At 51.7% G+C, this 25,422-nt stretch overlaps 1 protein-coding gene across 1 annotated transcript in view; it reads left to right on the forward strand.

Annotated features, from left to right (window-relative positions):
- The first annotated feature begins 662 nt into the window (after window positions 1-662).
- Window positions 663-25,422, forward strand: part of Adgra2 (adhesion G protein-coupled receptor A2) — a 42,303-nt gene continuing 17,543 nt past the window's right edge. Inside the window, 2 exon segments of the mRNA XM_052751924.1 lie at window positions 663-1,352; window positions 16,306-16,377. Coding sequence (XP_052607884.1) covers window positions 1,078-1,352; window positions 16,306-16,377 — 347 coding nt within the window. The 5' untranslated portion in view covers window positions 663-1,077.

Genomic DNA, 25,422 nt, shown 5'->3' on the forward strand with positions numbered 1-25,422 from the left:
CTGCCTCCCACGCCCCAAACACACACACACACACACACACACACACCACACCACACCATGCCACACCAACCTTCGCTAACAGGGGGCTAACTCTGGCAGCGTCTGCCTTAGCCTTTGACCTCTCCTTGGCCTAATGACATGCACCTCCTGCTGGGCAAGGTCACTGCTCACAGGGTAAGGTCTATGGCCTCCTTGTCTCGGACTTGCGTCCTCCTGCTGTGGCCTCGGTCGAAATTTGGGGGTGGGAACAGTACTGTGAGAGTCAGCTTTAGATCGGCCCATCGTGTCAGGGGCCAAGAACGACCTTAATTCTGAGCAAAGCTCAACCCCCTAACATGAAGCACCCAGACAACCGAGACCAAGCCCGGAACTTCAGCAAAAGTCCTAGTAGGAACAAGGGTGTAGGCGGATGACAGGGTTTTGTTAAAAAGTAATGGTTGCCTTGGAGGTCTGAGCTGGGTTGTGGCGAGAAAGGGTCCTGGCCCGTAGAAAGAGTCGGGATGGAAAAATAGTCTTGGTGCAGGGAGAATGGGAGAGGGTGGCTGTCCAAGCCGGCTTCCAGGCTTGCACTTGAAGGAGGGCAGCCGCCTAGCTGCGCATCGGGCGGCGCTAGGGCCTCGCAGAGTGACGAGGCGGTGAGGGAGGCGGGCGGGGGCTGGCGGCTGGAGCGGCGCGGCGCCGAGCTGCCCCCATCCATGGCACGGAGCTGCGGCGACAGCAGCGGCCGGAGCCAGGCGCGATCCGCTAGGTCTCAGCCGCGCGCACAGCGAGCCGGCGACGCGCAGGGGCCGGGCTCCCGTCGGCTCGGAGCGCTGCGCTGAGACTCGGGCCGCTCCGCCGGGGGCCACCCGCGCTGCGCTGTCAGTGGCGCCCGCGCCCCGCCGGGCCCCTGTGCTCGTAAGCCATGCCCCCGGGGCGCCGCAGCGGGGACCCCGAGGCTTGCCTCCGCCCAGGGCCCCCCGCCCCGCCCTCGGGCGCCCGGGGCTCCCGCTGAGCACGCCTCCAGCACGCCCGGGTCCCTCCGGCCGGCGCGCCGTCTGGCTCCTAAGCTGTAGGTCCCCGCGGGGCGATGGGTTGATGGGCGCTGGGGGACGCAGGATGCCGGTGCCGCCCGTGCGCCTGCCGCTGCTGCCGCCGCCGCTGCTGCTGCTGTGTCTTCTGCTCCTGGCTCCCGGAACTCGGGGTGCGCCTGGCTGCCCGGTCCCCATCCGCGGCTGCAAGTGCTCTGGGGAGCGGCCCAAGGGACTAAGTGGCGGCGCCCACAACCCGGCTCGAAGGAGGGTGGTGTGCGGCGGCGGGGACCTCCCCGAACCTCCGGACCCCGGCCTTCTGCCAAACGGCACCATCACCCTGTGAGTACCCTATGCCCGATCAGGACAACGAGTGGGACCCAAAAGCAGGGGGGCGATCTTGCCACTTGAGAGACTGGGTAAAGTTTGAGTCCAGGCATCAGCCGGGAAACTTGAGTTAGAGGAAGGATAGGAGTTTCGGGAACCAGGGTGTGCCCCAGAGAGAGAGGCACCGCGGAGTCCTCTCACCTGCACAGGTGAAGTGCGAGTGGGCGCTGGAAGGACATCCGTGTTCCTTGTCCCAGGTGGGCTAGCATTGCAGCCTTAAGGGGCCCTGAGCTGGGTGGGAGTGGGAAGGCTGATCCGGGCCAGGGGCCCCCTAGATGGCTGTGGTTCTTACTGAGGCTTCGGAACCCCCACGAGGGCGGGGAGGGGGCATCCTCCTGGACTCAGCTGGCGAGCCTGGACGCTAACTGGGATAACTTGAGTCTGCGGTGCCCCGCCCCGGGCCTGCGGAGCTCTGCTCCCAGCCGGGCTTCAACTGGGCAGGAGGAGAGTGAGCTCCGCTAAGCCTGTCCTTGGAATGCTGGAGCTTCTGGTCTGAATGAACCCTCCTGCTCCCCCCTCCGCGTCCCAGTTCCCTCTTGGGCTCTCTCCCGCTGTCCACATTTGGGAAGTGAACTCGGGTTGGGCAACGGGTTCTGGTCTATTCCTTTGCTCCCCCTGGAAATAATTCAGGCCTTGACTGTTTATCGATTGACTTAATTGCTCAAAGATTTGGTAGAACAACCCAGTTGAAGGGAGGCACGTGCCTCCCGGCTCCCTCCAGTGTTCTCCTTTCTTCTGGGGCCCGATTCAGCACTGGTCACGAGCGCCTGTGCTCCTTAACTCGAGTCTCAAGTTCCGGCAACCGCACGAGGAGAGCCTCCCGCACCCCAGCGGCTTCCTGTGCTGGCCATGTGCTCCAAGCTCCACGCACGACGTGGAGTTGAGGGTCGCGCCCTAGCGGTGGCTCCTTGCTTTCCTGTTCAAGATCCAGCCTAAAAACCGCCTCCCCTTCCCTGTCATCCTGACCCCGGAGCAGAGGCAACCGTTTCTCCAACCACCCCTAGCCCAGAGCTGAGGCTGGCTTCATCTATTCGATTGTCCCCAGAACAATACAGTAAGTCCTCTGGTGGGTTCAGAGGCTGCCGGCTTCCTGACAGGACACAACTGGTCAGCCTGTGATGTTAGCCAGCTGGCCTGCATTTTCTCCAGCTGGGGTGTGTGCATGCACACGCCTGTGTGCCTTTGAGTGGAGGCGGCATTTCTTCCCTGTTCAGCCTCCATGCAAGCTCTGGGGGATGGCAGTGGCTGCTAAGACTTTTCACAGTAGGTCTGAGTGTCCAGTAATGCTAAGGGTCCTAGAAGGCTTGGGCATTCCCAGCCTACTTAGTTAGGGAGGCGCAAAATGCTTTGCCCGTGAGCACTAGCTGGGCTGATGTTTGTGTCACACAGCTGCACAGTGATGGTGCAGCTGGGGGTGGAGGTGATTTGTGTAACCGCACATGCTCCTGAGGCTCAGCACACTCACATGTGTGGGAGCTGTCTCTTGTATGTCTGTTGGTGGGGATTAGGGAATCCTAACATGGTCAAGGCAGAAGGAAGGGAGGGGAAAAAAAAATAGAAAAGTGATTTTGCAGTACATCTTAGAATGATTTGGCAACTAATGCGTTCCAGCCATGGCTAATTCCCATCGACGCCACTCAAAGGAGTGAGACCAGCTCTTGGTGAGAATATATCATGACAATGTAGCAGCAGACTCCACGTAACTTACTTTCCTGCCCCAGCCTCAAGCCCACCCTTAAGGAAAGGCTCCCCTCCCCTCTCAGGCCATTCACCTAGCTGGCTCACAATACCTTCTGAAGAGACTGGTCCCCACCTGACTGAACAGTGCAAAGGACAGACCAGGGAAGCCCACTCATCCATCAGTCTGGAGTGGGATGGACTCTGCATCTCTCTCCAGATGTTTTTCTTAGCTTTCCCCATTTATGATCCTGATGGTCCCCCCCCAACCCGGGCCAGCAGCCTCTGAAGGGAAAAGACCCAGGGGTCTTCTCAGCAGAAGGTAGGCGAGCATTCCTCAGTCCAAGCACACTGTCGCACCCCAAAATGCATCTTGAGATGAGAAAGAAAGGCTGTCAATGGGGTGCTGCTCCCCCTTTCCATGCCAACAGGGTGGAAACCCCCTTATAAGTGGGGAGTCATGGTAGGTGCGGGGTCGTGCTTGTAATCCCAGAGGGCGGTGAGTTCCAAGCCATTCTGAGCTACATAGGGAGACCCTGTCTCAAACAAAACAGAACATTCATTTCGCCCTCTCTAACTCCTCTGTGTTCTTTTTTTTTCCACACAGATTTTCCCTTTCATTTTTTTTTTTTTTAGCTTGTCACCCGGGTTGAGCGGCCAGACTTGAGCCAGCTGCTTTTACCTTGTGGCTGTGTCCTCCCTCGCAGACATTTGCTGCAGTCCCACTGAGGACCTTCTTCTCCTCTCCAGAATGGGTCCCCCAGCTCCCAGTCACAGAAACCCTCAAGATAGAAGCCTGGCAGACACTTAGGGCTAGGACTCCAAGTGCCAGATAAGGTCCCTGTCTGCTAGTGGGGGCCTCCCTTGCACAGTCCTGTTTACCTCATTGAAAAAAATCCTTCCTCCGCCCGCCGCCCGCCCCGTTATCTCAACCCCTGCCGTCTGTTTTTGCAGACCGCAGGTCCCCTCTCCCCCACCCTTTGCTTTGTGTCCTCCATGGTGGACTTTCATTTGCAGTTTTCCAGGAAAGCAGAGCTCTTGGCTTCCTTCCTGATCCATTTCTCACCCCACCCCCCAGCCTCACAGCCCTGTCTGCTGGGCAGCTGTGGGTACAAATGCCCCAAGCGAGCGGGAGCCCTTATGAGCCCTCTCTCTGAGGGGAAAGGTCCTAGGGTGGGTGGCTTATGGTGGGGAGGGTTTTGCTGGGAGTGGGAACCTCTCCAACCTGGGCAGTGGCTGAAGGCCTGCTTTCTGGTCCTTAGCTCTGAGAGTTAGAGGGGGAGGAGGCTTGAGAATAAGGGATTCCAGGAAGGACTGATAATAGATATCTGCCGAAGGAAATCTCCCCAGGAGGACCTCAGAGGACACCAGCCAGTGCCATAAATTCCCACTTCGTCTGCACTGACAAGGGTCTTAGGAATCAGCAAGCCTGGGCCCACATCTTAAGGCTTTGTAGCTAAGGCTGGAGATATTAGAGGGATCGCTAGGTGGATCAGTGTGGGATTAACTGAGTCTAAATGTTTCTGCCAGATGAGGGTCTTGCTATTTGGGATCCAGTGGACCCAAACTCTATATTTAAAATCCATTTAATTTTTTCTCCAGCAGGACCAAAGCCTTCTTAACCTGGAACCATTTCAGGCTGAGTGAGGAGGGAGCAGGCATGGGCTAAGTCACTGCTCATCCCCCCAGAATAGCAACCTGCTCAGCCTACCACAGACGCTCCTGTAAAGGGCAGAAGGGCCTGTGTGCACACATGTGCCCAGCTCTAGCTGGGGTGCTCATGCTGGGCGTCTGATGGTCCTGGGTAGGGAGAGGTAGGGGGAAGCCCCTCATGGATGGACCCTGCCGATCCTCCTGCCTCAGGGAGGTGGCTCTTCTGCAAAGATCTCCCTTGGGGACTCTCAGCTCTGGCTTGGGACTCAGGCAAGGCAACCACCAGAATCTAGTTAGGAGAGTGTGGGGCAAAGTGTGCCAACCACCAGGCACACAGCCTGAGGGCAGTGGAAAGATGCTGGCTGGAGGGGCGGGCCCAGCCTGCTTCCCCACCCCCTTCTCTTCTACCCTCTTTCCCCCATATGGTTCTCATAAGGTCTGGGCTCCGAGACAGCGGCCAGAGGAAGTGGCTGTGTACAGAGAGCTTTTGTGAGCAGGGGAGGGGGAGGGGGAGAGTGGAGAGAAAGAAGGAAAGGAAGGAGGGAAGAGGCCGGAGATGGAGAGATGCGGGAGGTTTGAGTCTAGCACACTCCCAAGCCCTCTAGGGTGAAGGTCTTATTCCCACCTCATGAGCCCCTAGACCCCCTTGCCTATCCCAAGTGAGGAGAGGGGAGGAATCCCAGGGCCTCCCTGACTCCTCCCATCCACCTTCATGAGGGGCTGTAGATGGCCTGCCCAGGTGCCAGAGATTTTTGACTGCCCCTGCTCTGTGGCCTTGAGAACGCCTATCCTCCAGACTCCTGGTGCCAGATATTAGGGTACAATGCATGGCCCTGTTTCAGGGGAGCCCTGTGAGGAAAGCAGAACCCCCCCCCAGGATTTGGATTGCATTATTTACTGCACTTAAGAGATTGAGACCCCTTAGGCCAGGTCCCAAAGACGTACATATACTTCAGCCCCAAATGGTACCAGGATATGGTTAGGGAAGTCTATTTGCTTGGATTAATCAAGACATGTGCATGGACTCTGAACCCTAAGGTCCCTTTTTGTGGGCTCTCGTGGAATTGGTGAAGGGTGCGACAGCTTAGTCCTTGATGGTGACTCTGAGAATCTACCCACCACATGCCAGCAAACTAGTGTAACATGAACCTACTGTCGGTTGACTCTTAAATTTGGGGTCATATTGTTCTGTTTGTAAACGTACCCCACACGTGTGTCATCGGGATAAGACCCTCTTCTGCCGCTTCTAAGTTGGTCCAGGTCTTTCCTCTCAACTCAGCCTCTGTCTGCTTCCTCGCCAAAGCCCAGAGAGGGTAGGGGAGCTCCCCATGATCACACAGTTAGCCCAGAAGCAGTGACTCTCCCATCACCCCTGAGGGAGAGGCGGGCCAGGGAGTAGAGGGAAAAAGAGAAGGGAAATGGCCCCGAGCTGAGGGACCATCAGGAAGGGCCGCTGAGAGGGGCTGTTTATTTTCATTCCCCCCGCCTGGCTGCTGTGTTCTATTTAGGGCTCAGACACTGACAGGACGGAGTTGCCTCCTCCCCTTCCTCCCTCCTCCGAGGGGCCCCCATCCTTCCCAAACTCCAGAACATTCCTTTGCTTTCAGGACTGGACCACGGAGGGAGGGGGAGGGCAAAGTAGGGGGGGGGGAGAAGCCGGAGTGAGCTGACACTCCCCCAGCCCTCTCCTTCATGTTCCCCTGGGAGGCAGGGGAGGCGGGATGGGGCACAACGGGGTGGTATGCAAGATGGATGGGCCCAGGTGAGGGCAAGCTATGGGGTGACCCCGAGGAGGGAGGTGTAGCCAGAGTAGAGGAGCCAGACATCTCCCAGCTGGAAAGGAAAGGGGAGGAATGGGCGCCCCTCTCCCCCCCCCAGCCCCCACGGCTATCAGGGCTCCTGCCTTGCTGGGAATTGTGTGGGGAGGTCCAAACGTGTGCTTTAGACTGGAGAAAACGCCAGCCCCAGGGTGGGAAAGGCTGGTAAGGGCTGGGGTCCCCTGTGCAGAACTCTGCCCTTCCTTAGCTCACCAAGCCCTCCTCCGCGGGCTTCTGGCTCCCTTGTCACCTCTGCAGGTGACTTCAAGAGCAATCAGGACAGAGACTGGGAACTGTGAAGCTTCCCAGGCCTCTGGGAGGCTTCCCGCTCTCTGGAGGTAACAGACCCTGGGTGGCATGACCCAGAAGCATCAAGCACTAGGATTTGAATGGTTGAAGGGGCTCCAAAACATAGCTCTCCCTTTCTTCATTTGAGTTGGGTTGCTGAGATAGAAAAAAGTTAGTAGACAGAAGGAAATTTAAAGAAGAACTTTTGTTTCCTTTTGTTTGTTTTTTTGTTTTGTTTTGTTTTGTTTTTCAAGACAGGGTCTTACTATGTAGCACTGTCTGGCATAGCCCTGGCTGGTCTAAACTGGCTATGTAGACCGGCCTGGCCTTGAACTCACAGAGATCTGCCTGCCTCTGCCTCTCTAGTATTGAGATTAAAAGTGTGTGCCACCACACCCAGAGGAAATGTTTTATCACTGCCAAAAGCTGCTGTAGTAGCTGGATGTGGTGTGCCACACTTGTAATCCCAGCACCCAGGAGGTGGAGGTAGGAGGATTGCCAGTTCAAGGCCAGCCTGGGCTAAAAAAAAAAAAATAAAATAATGCAAAGCAGAGAGGCTGGTGGTAAAGAGCGCTTGCTGCTCTTGCAGAGGACTTGGTTTCCAGCACTCACACCCTACAGCTTACAAATGCCTGTAACTCCCACCCCAGGTGGCTTCCAAGGCCTGGTGCACACACCAGGTTGGCCTCTAACTCCCTCTGCCTCCAGAGTGCTGGAATTAAAGGTATGTGCCTTAAAAACAAAACAATGCACCCGGGGGTGGTGGCCTTTAATCCTAGCACTCTGGAGGCAGAGGGAGTTTGAGGCCAGTCTGGCCTACAGAGCGAGATCCAGGACAGGCACCAAAACTACATGTCTCGAAAAACAAACAAAAAAAAAAAAAAAAAAAAAAAAAAAAGAGAGAGAGAGAAAGAGAGAAAAGAAAAAAATCTCAAACCAAACTGGAAGGAGAAAAAAGCCAGATAAGAAGCCCCAGCTAAGAGAGTCAGAGTTGGCCCCCTAGCAGGCATCCTCAGCCCACTCCTGCTCTGGGATGGACAACTGCCTCTCAGGCAGCTCCAAGGACAGGCAGGCAGAGTGGGCATGCCCTGGAGTTAGGTGTCTTGGCAGCAAGGCAGATCCATCTACTCTGTCCTTCATCGTTCAGGGAAAGGGGCTCGAACCCCCTAGTAATGGCTTAACCAGTACAAGTGTAAAATACCCCACAGAGCCTGTGAAGACACTCTGGTCCAGGAACTGGAAGACCTTTGGTCTCTCAATCGATTCTCCAGGTCTTCCATCGCCTTTCCCGAACCATCTCCCAGCTTTCTGCTTCACCTATGGATGGGGGAGCAATGGCTCCAGGTAGCTGGGGGAAAGATGGATGTTCAGTCCTATAGACAGGGTTGGGTAGCATAGTGGGATAGGAATGGGAGGAAGAAGGGAACCGCCCCTGACTTGGGACAGCTGGCTCTGCATTGAACTCCTTCCCAATGGGCATTCCCTTCCTGGGTACTCTGCTTGCCCCCATTCACTCAGCCAGTGTCTAATCACATCCAGTCCCCTGAAGGAGCTGAGAGACATGCTTTTTGTCCCAGGGACTTTACAGCCTTGGAGACTGAGAGGATCCAGCTGGACAGTGCTGGGCAGGTCTGGGCTCCAAATTAACACTAGGGAGGAGAGATTGAGGGACTAACTTATGTGTAAGTGTGAACGATTGATCAGCCAGTGTGATGCTGCTCCGTCTGGACCAAGAACATCCTGGGCTGCACAGTGAAACCCTGTCTCAGAGATCAATGAAAAGGTAATAGCAAATTAATCTGTTGGGATTTATGTATTTATTGACTCTTTGAGTGTCAAACCCAAGACCTTTTCTACCCCCAGCTCTGTTTACATTTTGAAGGATCCACGAGCTTGGAGATAGAATTTTAAATAGTGGCAACAGTCAACAGTCGGTAGTCCTTAAGGTAGATTGAAAGTTCCTCCCTCCCTCTGGTCTCCCCCTCCCCCTCCCCCTCTTTCCCCTGTAGAATGCTTCTCTGAAAGTCTAAGTGTAGATTGCTACAGCAGACACCATTTCTTGTGTCCCAGCAAGAGTTCCGGGGCCACAAAATCCCCACCAATTCTCCCTCATCAGCTTCTACAAACACCTGTAGCACTTGGTCTGCGGTTCTGGCCTGTAGATTCAGTTCTAAAGCTCAAAACCGTTCCTTTTCCATCTGTTTCCAAACAGAACAATATGACCAATCTTAGCCCAAACGCCTTGGTTTTGCCCACTCTTTACCAAGTCGTGTGCCCTTGTAGAGATATTTAGAGGAAGGAGACAAGACCTGCAAGAAAAGTGAGAGGAAATCCAATAAGCGGGAGTCAGGATGAGACAACGTCTCTTTGGTCTTGGCCTTGACCCATGGCTGTCTTTGGCTTGCTCTGTGTCTAGGGCAGTGTCTGGACAGTGCTAAGGCTGGAAGAGGAAGATCCACCTGGCTCTTCTGTTGCCTGAAGTCATTCAGGGCTGCCTGGACAGGCTTCCAGCCAAGCAAAGCAGTGAGGAAGCAGTTCAGGAGTGGGCACAGCACCTTACTTGTCCTAGAGAAAGAGAAAGGAAGCTGCAGAAGGGCAGTCTTCATTTTTTAAAAAATAATTTATTTAACTTTATCTTATGTGCATTGGTGTGAAGGTGTCAGACCGCCCTGGAACTGGAGTTACAGGCAGTTGTGAGCTGCCATGTGGGTTCTGGGAATTGAACCTGGGTCTTCTGGAAGAGCAGTCAGTGCTCCCAACTGCTGAGCCATCTCTCCAGCCCCTTGCCTATAATCCTTCATTAAACATGGTGCTTATTACTCATTGATAAAGTATGATGTTTGGTAGTCATGCATATTAAGCATTTGTTAACTTCTAATCCACAGCATTTATTTGTTTGTTTGTTTGTTTATGCTGGGGAATCAAATGCAGGGCCTTTTCACATACCGGGCAAGCGCTTTATCACTGAGTTACACACCCAGCATAGTGTTTGTGTCCTAGAGGCGCTGATTATATTTTAGGTTTCAGACACTTTATTAGGCACTGGAAACACCCAGAGGCCCTGAGCTCCATCCTACAGGACAATCCCGGAGCTCGGGTTTGGCCTGAATGGTATAGCGGAGCTTATCAGCAAGCAGACAGCCTCCCTCCCTCTCACTGCTCAGCTCCCTGTTAACATATACCAGCAGCAGCGGGTACTGGTGCCAGGCCTTTCCCACACTCTACAAAGCTGGTGAAGGCCTAAACCACTGGCACGCTGAACCCTAGGGAGTGTGGGTCCTCACTATCCAGTCTGTTGGATCTGAGGAGGGAGGCTGACACATACATCGACTCTCTTGGGCACGTGAGAACCTTTTGGTGTCGGCACATGTTGGTTCCATGCCCCATAGAGCAAGGCCTACATGAGTCCTTTAGGGTCACTTTTGATGTGGGAGTGGTATCTGGTGAGTTCCTGTGGCTACCCAGAGGCCGCAGGGACTCTCCGAGACGCCAGCCACCCGCTCCACTGGCCTCCTCATTGGCAGTTCCTGTGTTCACTCTCCTCCCTAAAAATAGGACCCCCAACTCCGAGAGGATTCTGGAATGGCCTTGGTGTACCCCGTATTTGGCCAGATTTCAAACTCTGGAATAGAGAAGAGGGGACCAACCGCGGGGGACTGGTCCTCCTTCCCACTGAAAGTATGAGCTGAGGGCAGGAGGGGTGGGTGGGGCCAGAAGTCAAAGATGCTTAGCCAGGTCTCTGGGGGGCCTGTAGGGTTAGTGCGGTTGGAAGGGATTGGCCAGGCTGACTCCCTGCAAGGCAGTAGTGTGAGAGAAGTATAGCCTGAGGAGGGGCGATCTGACGGTGTGTGTGTGTGTGTGTGTGTGTGTGTGTGTGTGTGTGTGTGTAAGCAAAGAAAGCCCACGCTGGCACTGTGTCTAGAACAGCTGGATGGAGCTGTAGGGGACATAGCTCCCTCCTCCACCGGGGCTGCTTCCCGGCTTTCTTCCCACGACACAGTCAACAATGGTGGGAACATTTTTTCCTTCCTATGGGATGGAGGTTCTCTCTCTCTCTCTCTCTCTCTCTCTCTCTCTCTCTCTCTCTCTCTCTCTCTCTCTCTCTCCCTCTCCCTCTCCCTCTCCCTCTCCCTCTCCCTCTCTCTCTCTCCCCTCTCTCTCTCTGTGTGTGTGTGTGTGTGTGTGTGTGTATTTATGTTCAGCCACCTCACTATCAGCTCTGCAACGTCCAGGTTTTCACCTGCCCATAACGTCTCCAGATTTGAGAGTATAGTACGCGCCAGACCCTAGGTTCCATCCCCTGCACCAGTAAAAAATAAATTCCTAGATCCATACAAAACAACAACAACCCACGAACATTCTCTGGATGATACAGGTTTAAAGTAAAATTCCTTGGCCTGCTCAGGGGATTTAAAGAAAAAAAAAAAATCCAATTCTGGGTATTTGGGGGCTCAAACCATGCAGCTGGAGTCTGTCAAAAGTGGGCACTGCCACCTGGAGGGGGCCCATTGGAAAAGGATAAAGAGCTGTTTGCCCAATGCCCGCCTTTGTGTGTGTGGAGATCAGGATCACAGTTTCTGCATCTAGAAATGAAAAAAAAAAAGGGTGAGTTTTAAGATATTAGGGGATGGCATTTGTGCTGGTCAAGCCCAAATCATGGATTGCAGCTGTCCCCAGCACAGAGGCATATAGAGAAGGGGTCCAACTGCAGGAGGTCTCCGAAGAATGTGTTCAGGAGCTGGCCAGGCTAAGAGATGTGTTGGTATGGACCTGAGTTTCATCCTGGACTGCCTCGCAGGCTGGTCCCCACCTTTTGCAATGCTCCTGAACCCTACAATGTTAGTCACACACATTTAGAGCATGGCTGGCCTGAAATGAGATATGCTGTTGGAGTACAATACACTCCAGATTACCAAGCTTTGAAAGAAATAAAATACCTAATTAAAAATGTAAATAGATTACACATTGAAATGAAAAGACTCTGGGTATGTTGGGTTAAATCAGATTCTATTAAAATTAGTTTCACGCTTTAAAAATGTGACTGATAGTAAATTTTAAATTACAAACGTGGTTCACATTGTATTTCTATGGGCCAGCTATAAGTTAAAGGTTTGGGATATATGAGAGGGGTTAGGACTGATGGCTGAAGGGCATGGAAATATGGGGACCCCATTACTACTTATGTGTTCCTCTGAATAGGATTCTTTACCTGGGAACTCAGGTTCTCATTTTGGAAATTTGGGGATATGAATATATATTTGGGAGTATATAAAAAGAATTATTTATTAGAAAGCATTTTCTTTTGTTTGTTGTTTGTTTTTTGAGACAGGGTTTCTCTATGTAGCTTTGGAACCTTTCCTCGAACTCACAGAGATCCGCCTGCCTCTGCCTCCTGAGTGCTGGGATTAAAGGTGTGTGCCACCACCACCCCCCAGCCCTAGAAAGCATTTTCTGCCTGGTGAGATGTCTCATGCCTGTAATCCTGGCACATGATGGGTAGGTAGAGTCACAAAGATCGTGCGTTCCAGGACAGTTTAGACGATGGAGCAAGAGCCTGTCTCAAGAGAGAAGAAAGAGCAGAGACTGGAGGGATTCCCAGCGGTTAAGAGCATGCACTGCCCTTCCAGAGTTCCATTCCTGGCACCCACATCAGGTGGCTTACCTGTAACTCCAACTCCAGGGGACCCAACTCCTCTGACCTGCACACACCCACACCACAGATACACATACACATAATTAAGAGGAATAAATAGAAAAGAGGGGGAAAGGGGAGGAAAGGAGGGCTGTCAAGATAGCCCAAAGGGTAAGGGCACTTCCTACCATGCCTGGTCCCAGAACCCACGTGACAGAAGCAGAAACCAGCCTCTGCAAGCTGACCTCTGGCACGAGCACTGTGATGTTTTCCGTGTGCACACACTTTTTTTTTTTTAAGGAGAATGCAAGGAGAGGGGGGAAGAGAGGGAGAGAGAGGAAAAGGGAGGAAAAACAGGAAAAGAGGGAATAAGAACGTTTGTTAGTTCAGGACTTCCCCCTACATTTATTTGTGTGGGTGTGGGTGTGCGTGTGCATGTGGAGGTCAGGGGACAGCTTGCAGGATCCGTCCTCTCCACCCACTGTGTTGATTCTGGGGACCAAAGTCAGGTCATTTCTCTTGGCAGCAAGTGCTTCTAGTCACTGAACCATCTTACTGTCCCCTAGTATAGGAATAAGAAAAAAAAAAACTTTTCTTAAAAGATTTATTTATTTACTTACTTATTTTGAGATAGTCTGAGCCCTGGATGACTTGGAATTCATAGAGATTCACCTGCCTCTGCCTCCCAAGTGCTGGGATTAAAGGTGTGCAAACCATCATACCTGGCCTAAAGATTTACCTTTAAAAAAAAAAAAAACCTGTGCCTTTTTTTTTAAGATAAAAAAAATATACTTTATGGTTGTGTTTTGCCTATATGTATATATATGTACCATGTGGGTGCCTGCTGCCCACAGAGTCCAGAAGAAGGCATTGGGTCCCCTTGGAACTGGAGTTATGGATGGGTGTGCGCTTCTGGGTGCTGATTAAACCTGGGTCCACTGCAAAAGCAAAAAGTACTCTTAACTGCTGAGCCATCTCTCCAACCCAAGATCTGCTTCTATGTATCTATCTGTCTCTCTGTCTATCTATCTGTCTATCTATCTGTCCATCCGTCCGTCCGTCCATCCATCCATCCCTCCCTCCCTGTTTGTCTGTCTGTCTCTCATCTATCTATCTTGAGAGAGTGCTCCATTATGTATCCCTTCAATGGCCTGAGGCCTCAAACTCACAGAGATCTGCCTGCCTCCGCACTTGAGTGCTGGGATTAAAGGCATGTGCCACCACACCAGCTAGTGTGTAGGATTTTTAATGTCAGTGTTTTTCAGACTGGAACCCCCAGTCCTCAGACATTGCCCAGAACTCAGACCTGTTTCCCACTCCAAGATCACATCCATTTTCCGAGCCTGAGCCCTAATGTTCTCTGTGGCTTCTCCACTTGTGAATAGGAGCCCTGTGCTGGCATCCTGGATCCAAAACACAAGAGAAGGGAGTTTGCTAAGAAGCTCTTAGTTTTCCTATGTCTGAGGGACCTTTTGGTTTTCGTTCTGTTTTTGCTGTGTGTGTTAGGGTTGAACTCAGCGCCTCACGCACATTATGTACATGTTCTTTCTACGTCCTTCCTCTGAGCTGTAGCTCAGTTCTGCCATGGTATGCTTTGTTTTTTTTTTTTTTTCTTTTCTGAGATAGATGTTTTACTCTGTAGTGGAGGCTATCCCTCAGTTCTTCAGCCTTCTGTCTCAGCTTCCTGGATGCTAGTTACAAGTATGCAGCACACAGATGGTATCAGTGATATGCTTTTTGGAATATTAAGATGAAGTGTGAGTGTGTGTGTGTGTGTGTGTGTGTGTGTGTGTGTGTAGACGAATTGTTAAATGGTCTTATTAAATAAAAACCCAGAGCCAGATATCGGGCTTGAGACCTGAGAGATCAGGGAAATAGGAAAAGCCACAAGCTAACCTCACCTCACTGACACCTCCGTCTCCAAAGAGACAGAATTACTTTCTGTATACCCACAATTATATGCCTTTCTGTTCTGCTCACTCATTTGCTCTCTGTCCAGCTACATCACTTCCTCTTCCTGCCCAGCTCTGTCACTTCCTGTCTGTCTGTACAGACCTCCAGACCTCTATGGTTAGTGCTGGGATTAAAGGCGTGTGTCACCATGCTTGGCTCTGTTCCCAGCGTGGCTTTGAACTCAGAGATCCAGACAGATCCCTGCCTTCCAAGTGATAGGATTAACAGCTTGTGCTACCATTGCTTGACTTCCATATTTGCTTATAGTGGTTGGCTTTTTCCTCTGATCCTCAGATAAATTTATTGGGGGACATAGTATACTGGGGGACATAATACATCACCGCGAGCGTGTGTGTGTGTGCGTGCGTGCGTGTGTGTGTGTGTGTGTGTGTGTGTACGTAGCGTTTTGAACGCCCAGTAATTTCCCCTAAGTCATTCTTCTGCTGGAAACTACCCCTTGTCACCTTTGGAAGGACTATTAGACTGTACTGGAAGTTGGGGGAGCTCTATCTGGAGGGAGAAGAAAGATGAGGTGTCTAACCCATTCACTGATCCAGAGACACCCCCTCCCACATCCTCGCCAGTATAGGGCCTGGGATATAGCCTAGCAGTGGAGCATTTACCTAGAATTCCAAAGGCCCCCAGTCGGGGCCTGGGGCTCCTTGCCTGCTTCATGGGGTCATTCACTCACTCCCATGAGGCGTGGGGGGTGGCACATCTTGACAGCTCTTCTACTTTTGGCTCCTAGCCCCTCCCCTCAGTATACCGTAGCACACAGAGGCTGTCTACTCCAGAGACGGTTTAAGGTTTGTACTTTGGGCCTTCCAGTGAGTTTTCCACTAGTAAGAGCCGAGCGAAGAAGGGGAAACCCTTTGCTTCAGCCCCAGGGCTGCCAGGAGTTTGGGTTGAGAGGCCTCATTAAAACTTTCTAATAAGCAATTAACTGGAGGGTTGAACCCTTTGGCTGGTCTGGAACTCCCTCCTCCCAATAAGAAGTCTGGGAGAAAAAGGCCAAGTGGCTGGGCAAAGAGGAGACTGGGGGGGGGGGGGGGGCTCTCTCCCAAAACAGAACCGGTCAACAAACAGAACATCGGTCGGAGCAGGCATTGCAAAGGGGAGGCCTAGCCTTCTGTCAGATCCTGGGCTCCGTCAATCTTTCTACAGGTTGGGGAGGCAAGGACACAGTGACGGTTCAGCCCCTCTGGACTGGAGACCTTTCTGTAGAGTCCTGGACTCCAAGGAAGGTGTCGGAAAACTCTCTTCCACCAGGGCTTCCTCCTCCTCCCCTTCCTTCCCTTCTGTTTTTTGTTTGTTTGTTTTTGAGGCTGGGTCCCAGGTAGCCCAGGCTGGCCTCAATAAGCTCTTGTTCTTTTTGCCTCTACTTCCCAAGCATTGGGATTAAAGGAGTGAGCCTCCATGTGGGGCTTCAGGGCTCCTCTTCCATACCTGACCCAGACGAGGCCAGTCTTCCCCATCACTCTGCTCTGGATTTTGGATTGAGGGAGGGAGGGCTTCCGCAAGGACAGAAACCCTGCGGTGGGCATGGCAGAGGCCCAGCGGAGTTGACACTGAGGCTCCCTAGTGGAAGTAGGCTGTCACAAGTTAACATCTGCTGAGCCCCATCTCAAATCAGATCCAGTCTATGGGTCCTTCACTGCATCATTGCTTGAAACCCATGACTTGAAGCTCTCTCTAGGGCTGGACTGTTCACCAGTTTCTCCCTACACCACCCCCTAGAGTGGTAGGTGGGGTGCCTGCTGCCTAACTGCAGACAGTGGCATTTACAGAGTGCAGCATGGCCATCTTGGGAACCTGGGTCCCACTCAGTCTGCATTTGGCACCATCTAGCTTCTAACAGCACATCTCTATGTCCTTCCTGTCTCTTCAGGCTCTTGAGCAACAACAAGATAACTGCGCTCCGAAATGGATCCTTCTTGGGACTCTACCTGCTGGAGAAGTTGTAAGTACCCAGGAGTGCGTGGGCAAGGTGGGGTGGTGGTGGTGGGGGGGCGTGCTAGTCAAGGGTGGGAGTGTCCCTCTGGGAAGGATGAGGGACTTGGGTTGCCAGGTGAGACTAGAACCTGCAGAGCCAAGTCCGGTATAGGACTTGGTAGAAGATACGGCGTGCTGGGAGCAACTGGCCTTTCCAAGTAGCGACTGCCCGGTGAACTAGGCAAAAGCAGGGATGCTGCGCTGTTCTAGGCGGAGGTGAGGTGAAAGGCAGCTCATTAATGCTCTTTAATGAGCAATTAGCTGAGAGGGCTGAGTGAGCCAGCCGCCTCCTCCTCCTCCTAGCTGGGGGCCCAGCATGAAATGGCTGAGGGAGACTTAATGTGACTGAGCCCTCTTTTCCTCCTTCCAGAAAAACAAATCAACAAACAAAGCCTGGAGGGGGCGGAGTACTGGACGGAGAGGGCCGGGAGCTCAGTCCTTTCTGACTCTCCTCCCCCCCACCCCTGCTAGTGTAAAGCTGCATTTTGGGGCAGGGTCCTTGCTCTGTCCTGGAGGCCCTCCTCTCCTGCTGATGACCCCTGGGGCTGGGTGGGGGCGGTTTGTGGGACAGAGTTACTGAGCAGGAGCTAGGGGCCACAGGCTTTTTTTTTTTTTTTTTTTTTTGGTTTTTCGAGACAGGGTTTCCCTGTGTAGCTTTGCACCTTTCCTGGAACTCACTTGGTAGCCCAGGCTGGCCTCGAACTCACAGAGATCCGCCTGGCTCTGCCTCCCGAGTGCTGGGATTAAAGGCGTGTGCCACCACCGCCCGGCGGGGCCACAGGCTTTAAGAAAGTGAGAATGCAGAAGGCTGAGGGCTCAGCTATGACAGAGCAGGACACCTGACTCAGGCACTAAGTCATATAACCTGCCACACGGGGGCTTGAATTAAGCCACTGCCATGCTTCCAGAACCCAGCCGGTGCCATCACTTTGGTCGCTTGTCCTGGGCTCTCTTCTCTCCTGGGGACTAATTCTTGCTCTCCTTTCCACCCATACCCACCTCTGCAACCTCTCGTCTCCCTTTCCGAGAGGCATTCCTAATTCACGCAGTAGGACGCTTGGCCCCTCTTGTACCATTTTACTCCCAAGCCTTGGATCTCTGTGTTGGGAAATATAAATGAAGAAGGTGTGACTTCAGTGTGGTGGAGATCACAGATGTCTCTGTACCTGTGACCACAAAGGAGTTTGAGGGCTTCTTTCAGACATATTCAAAGGAGGTGTCATCAAGACTTGAGAGTTCCAGGGCAGCAGAGATGAGATGTCCACTTAACTGTGTTCAGCTTTCTTACACAGTGGAACGGAAAGAGTTTGCCAAACCCACCAAGGTGAAGAGGGAGACTGAGTGACCTTGGTGGGAGACAAACGTGGCCAAGTCCACGTGGGGTCAGAAAAGTGATCTGGGGCAGGCTGGAGACAGGAGAGGGTCCTGGGAGGAAGGGGAGGGTGGTACAGTGTAGGGTCACAGCTCTGTGCTCAGGGTCCTCTGACTCTGCGGCTCATAGCTGTGATAATGACCAAAGGCCATCGGTAAGCTCATGCCTGAGGCTCAGAGAAAGGCTCTCCCGAGGTGTTGCATTTATATAGAATGTGGCATGGTCCTAGTGGGAACCTGGGTCCTCATTCCATCTGCAGCCTCTACCTCTTGGCTTCTAATGGCATCTTCTGTTGGGATTTCTTTTTTCTCTCTTTTTCTTTTTCTTTATTTTTATTTTTTTTTTTAAGATAGCCTTATGGCCAGGCGTGGTGGCATACACCTTTATTCCCAGCACCCGGGAGGCAGAAGCAAGCAGCTCTCTGAGTTTGAGGCTAGCCTGGTCTACAGAGCAAGTTCCAGGACAGCTAGGGCTATACACATACAGAGAGAGAGAGAGAGAGAGAGAGAGAGAGAGAGAGAGAGAGAGAGAGAGAGAGAGAGAGAGTGTGTCTGAGTCTTGTTATGTAGCCCAGGCTGGCCCCTGGGCCCTCAAGCCTCCAGCTTCACTAAGTGCTGGGATTACGGGTGAAGGAACATGTTCATTCTTCCATATGTGACTGAGCATTTGGGACTGGATTTTTTTCTGTTTTTGTTTTATTTTTTATGTGCACTGGTGTTTTGCTTGCATGCATGTCTATGTGAGGGTGGCAGGTCCCTTGAAGCTGGAGCTAACATACAGTTGTGAGCTGCCATGTGGGTGCTGGGAATTGTACTCTGGTCCTCTGGAAGGGCAGCCAGTGCTCTTAACCCCTGAGTCATTATGCCTTGATTTTTTTTTTTCTTTTTGGTTTTTTGAAACAGCATTTTTCTGTGTAGTCCTGGTTGTCCAGGAACTCCCTCTGTAGACCAGGCTGGCCTCAAACTCACAGAGATCCACCTGCCTCTGCCTCCCGTGTGCTGAGATTAAAGGCATGCACCACCACTGCCCAATTTTATGTCTTGATCTTAAGAGGGCAGGAAACCAAACATTTCTTCAGGAATCTTTTGGGAGAAAGGCAAACCTACGTTTTCCTTCCTGGCACCTGGCACTTCTCTGAATCTCCAGTGGCCCTTCTGACATCTTCCATCTGTCTTCTTGCTTCATTTTGTTTCCTCTTCCTTCGGAGATACAAGGACTACTTACTCTCCCTCCTACCCACACAGAGTACCAAATTGACCGCCTCTCCCCAGCACCACGGACAGGGAGCGTGCATCGTGGGTCTTTGAAAGTGCGAGGAAGGATGTCTTGATAGCCAGCCTGTTGGGTATTGGAGGAGTGTGCCATGAGAAAAGATAGAAAGGCACGAATTCCCAGCTCTGAGGCCTCAAATATGGCCCAATCGGCCAGGAAGAATGAACAAGGCTGGGCGGTGGTGGCGCACGCCTTTAATCCCAGCATTTGGGAAGAAGAGGCAGTCGGATCTCTGTGAGTTCGAGGCCAGCCTGGTCTACAGAGCGAGATCCAGGACAGCCAAGGCTACACAAAGAAACCCTGTCTCAAAAACAAAACAAAACAAAACAACAAAAACCAAAAAACCAAAAACCAAAACAAACATGCACATAACCTTAGATTCAGTTCTTAGCACCTGTAAACTGGGTGTGGTGATAAATGTCTATAAATGAATATGCAGCCATTCTGGATTATATGGATTATGTGAAACCTTATCTTTAAAAAAAATGCTGTAAAAAATGCTGTACATGGTAGCACAAGCCTTTAATTCTCAGGAGAATTCAATCTCTGTGAGTTTAAGGCCAGCCTGGTCTACATAGTGAGTTCTGGGCCAGCCAGGGCAAACAGTGAAATCCTGTCTCAAAACTTATTTAATTTTCATAAAAAATTAAATAAAATTCCCAATCTGAGCTGGGAGCTCTGCTCGTATGAGTCACTCTATTCATGTGACAGCTATGTATGGAGCCCCTTCATATGTTGGGTCCTGATCCCAGTGATGGGGTTATAGCCAGCAGACCTAGTGCCTGCCTTCAGGCCATTTATGTACTTTCTCTCTACTGACAGGACCCAGGAAATAACAAATGATGTGTTATGTGTTGGGAGACATATATGCAAAGAAATTCTTTGAGACTAGAAGTTCCAGGCCAGGATGAGCAACTCAGTAAGCCCTCTTCTCAACACACACACACACACACACACACACACACACACACACACACACACACACCCATTACATCCCCCTGTTCTCTTCCTACTCTGTAGTCATTTGCCTCTTCTCTTTTGAAGTGGTGAGACCCAGCATCACAACCTTCTAGGGCAGTGGGTCTCAACCTTCCTAATGCTTCGAACCTTTAATACAGCTCCTCATGTGGTGGTGACCCCTGCAACTATAAAATTATTTTGTCGCTACTTCACAACTGTAATTTGGGTACTGTTATGAATTGTAATGTAAATATCAGTGCTTTCCAATGGTCTTAGGTAACCCCTGTGAAAGGGTCGTTTAACCCACAAGTTGAGAACCACTGTTGAAGTGATCAATAATTGCTGCTAAGTGTGGGGTACCCATTGTCAAAATAGGGAGGGGATAGAGTGAGGCTAGTCATGGACTTAACATCTTGTTCTCCTGGGAGATCAGATTGTTGCCTGGGGAGATCGGAACTTGAGTGAAGTGGAGAAAGAGCCTTTGGGGCAAAGGCTGTGCACACCCCAGTAAGGAGGGCACCTGGCGGGGCTGGGGACCTCAGGCTTTCTAGCTTGCTGGTCACTCCTTGTTGATAGATGAGTGTGTGTTCTAAGAAATCAGGTTCTCTCTCCTTTATTTATTTATTTCTATTATCAGCTTGATACAGTACCAATTCTTTCCTAATAGTGAAATGTTTCACTGAGGCTTGCCCAGTGATTGAGTAAAACCAAAACTTATTATAAGCCACAATTATCCTAGGGTCCCCCCTGCTATATAGCCTCTCTGGTTCTGTGGGTTGCAGTCGAAATCAGGTTCTTGTGATTGTGGGGACTGTCAAGTCCAAACTCCTAGGGCAGCCTGGGAAGTCAGACAGGAAAAGATGCTGCTATCTTGAGACAGAATTTCCTCTCCACAGTTTTTTTTTTTTTTTCCTCCTGAGCCTTCGTCCGATTACAGGATGTCCAACTGCATTATTGAAGATATCTCCTGAAGGTCAGCTGATTATCTTTGCACATCTGCAGAACACCTCCCCGGCAGGGTCTAACAGGAGTGGTTTGCTTGTGTGTGGCACAGGATGGCCTTGAAATGCTGAGCTCAAACAATTCTCCCCATGAGTAGCTCGGCCTATCCGCACATGCCATGACACCCAGCTGGATGAACGTGTGACTAACCATTGTACTAGGGTAGGGACAGGGTCCATAAGTCATGTAAGCCCTGTGTCTCATTCCTGGAGATGGTAAGTCACTGGGTCAGATGGGGCCTGGGAATTTTATTGAGCAGGAAGGCAATTCTCATGCTCATCTGAAGTTGGAAGCCAACGTGCCAGATGACCCCTAGACTGGGGGCCTATTCATCACAATTGTGACATTGTGGCCTAGTGTGTAGTTGGTGCCCAGGAAACACTGATCTCTCTGTCCAGTGGGACTGGGATGTCTAGGCATGGGCAGCTGAGGCCATGTCAGTTCTATATCCCACAGTCTGTAGACAGCCAAGTCCTAGGGGAGGGCTGGGATCTGGTCTAGCAACTGCAGTGGTAAGGCTACAGAATGTGCCCTCACCCTCCCCCCCCCCACCCACCCCCCACTGCTGAGAGCCCTTTAGGTCTTTGCTAATGGATGAAAGGGTAGTATGAGTATGTCTCTGTGTGTGTCTCAGTGTGTCGGTAACTTTGCTGGCCAAGAGTGGGCAGTAGATACACATGCCATCTATATATATCTATACACATGCTTTGGAATTCAGGGCGCTGACTGAGTGAGGCTGGGAAGGGTACAAGCAGATGGACAGAGGTGTCTGTGTGAATGTGGGGTGGAAGGGCAGAGGAAGGGAAGCAGAATGGGTGGAGAAGCGGTTGTGGTTAGAAGGACCTTAGTGGTGGATCTAGGATCTAGGGGGACCCATCTCTGTCAACTGGGTATGATGAGCCAGAAATCCTGTCTGCCGCAGGCAGTTCATGACCAGCCCAGGGAGTGTACAGAAGGGCCCAGACAAGCCTAAAGCGCTCTTTCCCTAAGGTCCCTCTGACCAAGCCTGTTTGTGACCTAAAGGAAAGACATCTGGGGCAGTGTAGGTGGCAGGAGCCAGGGCCAGGTGTAGTAGCTAGACATGGTGGGACACCTGTAATCCTAGCAGGCTTAGAATTCACCATGTGGACCTGGCTAGCTAGGGCGAGCTCTGTAGAGCTATACCCCAGACCCTCTCAAAACAAACAGAAATAAAGCATGACCTTAGTCCGGTATAAAGAGGCCTGGGACCAAATCCTGCTCCTTGCATTTGTTTCTGGATGCTTCCACGAGCCTCGCGTGTGGAGAATGGGGTTAGGGGTTCTTCTCGGAGAAGTTGTTATGGGGATTAGATGAGTTCATCTCTAGAGCACTGGAGCACAGGCTTCCTCAGTGAAGACAGTGCCGTCCATGCCTTTCTCTTTTGATGAGTTCTACATAAGGTGTTAGCCTGGTCTCCCGTTCTTTGTAGCTGTCCAGACTTCCCAGGCTTACTCAGGCAGTTGTGTGTTTGAAATGTAATGATGTCCCTTTCTTGTCTTAATATTTTACGTTTATGCCGTGGTACATGTATGAAGATCAGGGGACCTGGTCCTGGAGTCTACCCTTTCTTTCCACCACATGGGTTTCGAGGATAAAATGCAAGTTGTCAAGCTGAGGGCCAAGTACCCTCACCTGCAGCGCCATTTTGCAGGTCTTTTTGGTTGCCTAGAATTCCGTGTGCACCTCGCTTTGCCCTCTGGAGGGCTGAGGCTACAGATACAATCAGCTGTGTGTCAGTAGGGCCAGCTTTTGCTGTTTTTATGGTGCTGCTGCTGCTGCTTAGGGCCCAGCGCATGCTGGACAAGCCATGTACCACAGAGCCACCCCCACCCCTGTGCGGAGGACTCATTCCTCGGGTGCCTTGTATGTTTGTCCAGATCCCCCACCAGTCACGTGCGACGAGGAACAGGTTGCTAGAAAATTCTTCAGGGCTCGGTGAGATGCCTCCATGCCCACCCACGAGACCACCGCTCAGGCAGCCCCCAGAAGAGGTCAAGGGGGAGGGACTTAGTACGCGTGGGGGTGTGAGGCTCCGGGTGGATATGGGCCCTCAGCAGCAGCTTGTGTGAAGCTGGAGCCGAGGGCTCAAGGAGGGGAACTCGCTCAGCCTGGGATGATTTGTCATTGCCTAATGAGATTAATGAGCCCTAGGGGCTGGTATGCAGCGGGTGCTGGGGTACTCATTAGAAGCAGATGCTCATGGGAATGGGCTGTTCACTGGCCAGGTGGTTTCCATTAATCTGTGGGCGGGGCCCAGGGTGAGGCCTGGGGCTCTTCTTGTCTCTCCTTTCCATTCTCGTTCCCACTAACGCCAACACCACCGGGGAGGAAGGACACTTCGAAGCTGTCCTGGACTCCAAGACAGCTGAAGCCTTGACGGGGTGGCTTACAAGCTCAGGGACAGCCCCTCTTGTTTGCCCTGGTCAGCCTAAGTGCCTGGCACAGTGTATGTGCTCAATAAATATCGGTAGAATGGTGTCTGGGGTAGAAGTCCTGGGAGGTGGGAAGGTGAGAGTGTGGGGCCATAAAGGATGTCCTTGGCCACAGGATCCCTTCTTTTCTTCCAGCCTCTCTACCTACAGGGGTGTTCTGGCCAGTTTTGCAGCCAGCCTGCACTTTCTAGTTGAACTCTGGAAACCTTGAAGGGCTGAGGGCAAGTTGCTGTGTGGCCAGCAAACCTATAATTTGGTTTTCAGACCTACAAGCAGGGAGGTCTGTGGGGGGGTAGGAGGAGCCAGTTCTGCGCAACCCTGCTCGGCCTGACTGTGTGTGAGCATATACACACACACACAGTCACGTCAGCTCACACTCTTAACAAATCTAACATGACGTAATTTATGCCACCCATTGAAAGGGCACCGGCCAGTGGGCTTTGGTATATTTCAGAAACCTGTGTGATCACCACTCTCTAATTTTAGAACATTTTCATCATCCACAAAAGAAACCTTGAATCATTAGCTGTCACTCCCCATTCCTCTAGCAGCCCTAAGTCACCACTAATCTGCTTCCTGACTTTATGGATTTGCCTGTTAGGAACATTTCATATAAATAGAATTATATAATATGTAGTCTTCTATAACTAGGTCCTTCTAGCCAGGGTAACATTTTCCAGGGTCATCCATGCTTTAACACGCATCAGCACTTCATTCCTCTTTGTGGGCAAATAGTAGATCGCTCATGGACTGAACACACTATGTTTTAAGTCTTTTACTCATGTGTGCATTGATGGAGGTTTAGGTACTTTTCTCTTTTAGGCTACTGTGATTGAATTCTTTTGGAAACCTTTGCCCTGTGGGCTTTTTGTTTCACTTTGGCTTCCCCTGCTGTTTATTTCTTTGAGGCAGGTTCTGGATCTGTAGTCTAGGCTGGCCTCCAACGCCTAGCCTCCTGCTTCAGCCTCACTGCCTCGGCTAGCCTTGATCTTCTCTTCCTGCCATACTCATGCATGCAGGTTCGGGGGTTCTGTTCTCCCAAGATTGGCACAGGGTGTGGCTGCCCTGGGAAGTCTCCCTCCATTTCTGCTCTCAGGAGCCCCTTCTTTCATGCTGGCACCCACAGCGGGGAGAAGGGTGTGTCTAGAGTCAAGGGAACTCGGTATGAGCAAGGTTGGGTCAAAGGCAATGGGGATGTGGACACTCCATCAACACAGTGCCTCTTTCCCAGGTTCCATATACAGCAGAGCTCTGTGGGAGCAGAAGGGAGTCATAGAGTCCATATTCTAGAAACAGCTTTGGTTTGTAACCTCAGCTAATTAATGGAGAACCAGTTTAGATTAATCTGGAGCAAGAGTCTTTTTTCTTTTCTTTTCTTTTTTTAACAGGGTCTCACTGTGTAGTTTAGGCTAGCCTTGAACTCACTTGTCTGTACCTCCTGAGGGCTGGGATTAAAAGCATGCGCCACCATACCTGGAGCGGACTGTCTGTGTGTTTGGTCCCTACCCCCCTTTGTGGAATGGAACTTGGGGCCTTGCACACATTGAGGCAAGTTCTCTCCCACTAAAGCCCCAGCCCTAGTTCTTTGGAGCAAGGGTTCTTAGCTGGGATTCCACAGCCCACCAAGACTCTGTGTCCAATGTTAGGTGTAGAACATTCTTCTGGGGTGGGAGTCCAGGCCCTCACCAGCTTTTCCCAGGAATATGCTAAACAGGAAGGGCTCCAAACAGTCATTTGACAAAAGCCTTGGATTTCTAGACTATGCAGGTCCTAGGGTGGCATTTCCTCCTGTCCCTGGGGAGTACAGCCCTGAGCCACTTTTCCTTATTCGGGGACCGGGAGACCTGGGCTGTCCATAGGCGCAAAGAGTTGTCAGGGTCTGACCCGAGGAGCAGTCCTTGGCCTGTGCCCCCGCCCCCAGACCTGGTATCCCAGGACTGGCCCACCCCCTAGA

The sequence above is a fragment of the Peromyscus californicus genome, unplaced genomic scaffold (genome assembly GCF_007827085.1).
Source record: "Peromyscus californicus insignis strain IS unplaced genomic scaffold, ASM782708v3 Scaffold_23__1_contigs__length_62951481, whole genome shotgun sequence".
NCBI lineage: Eukaryota > Metazoa > Chordata > Mammalia > Rodentia > Cricetidae > Peromyscus > Peromyscus californicus.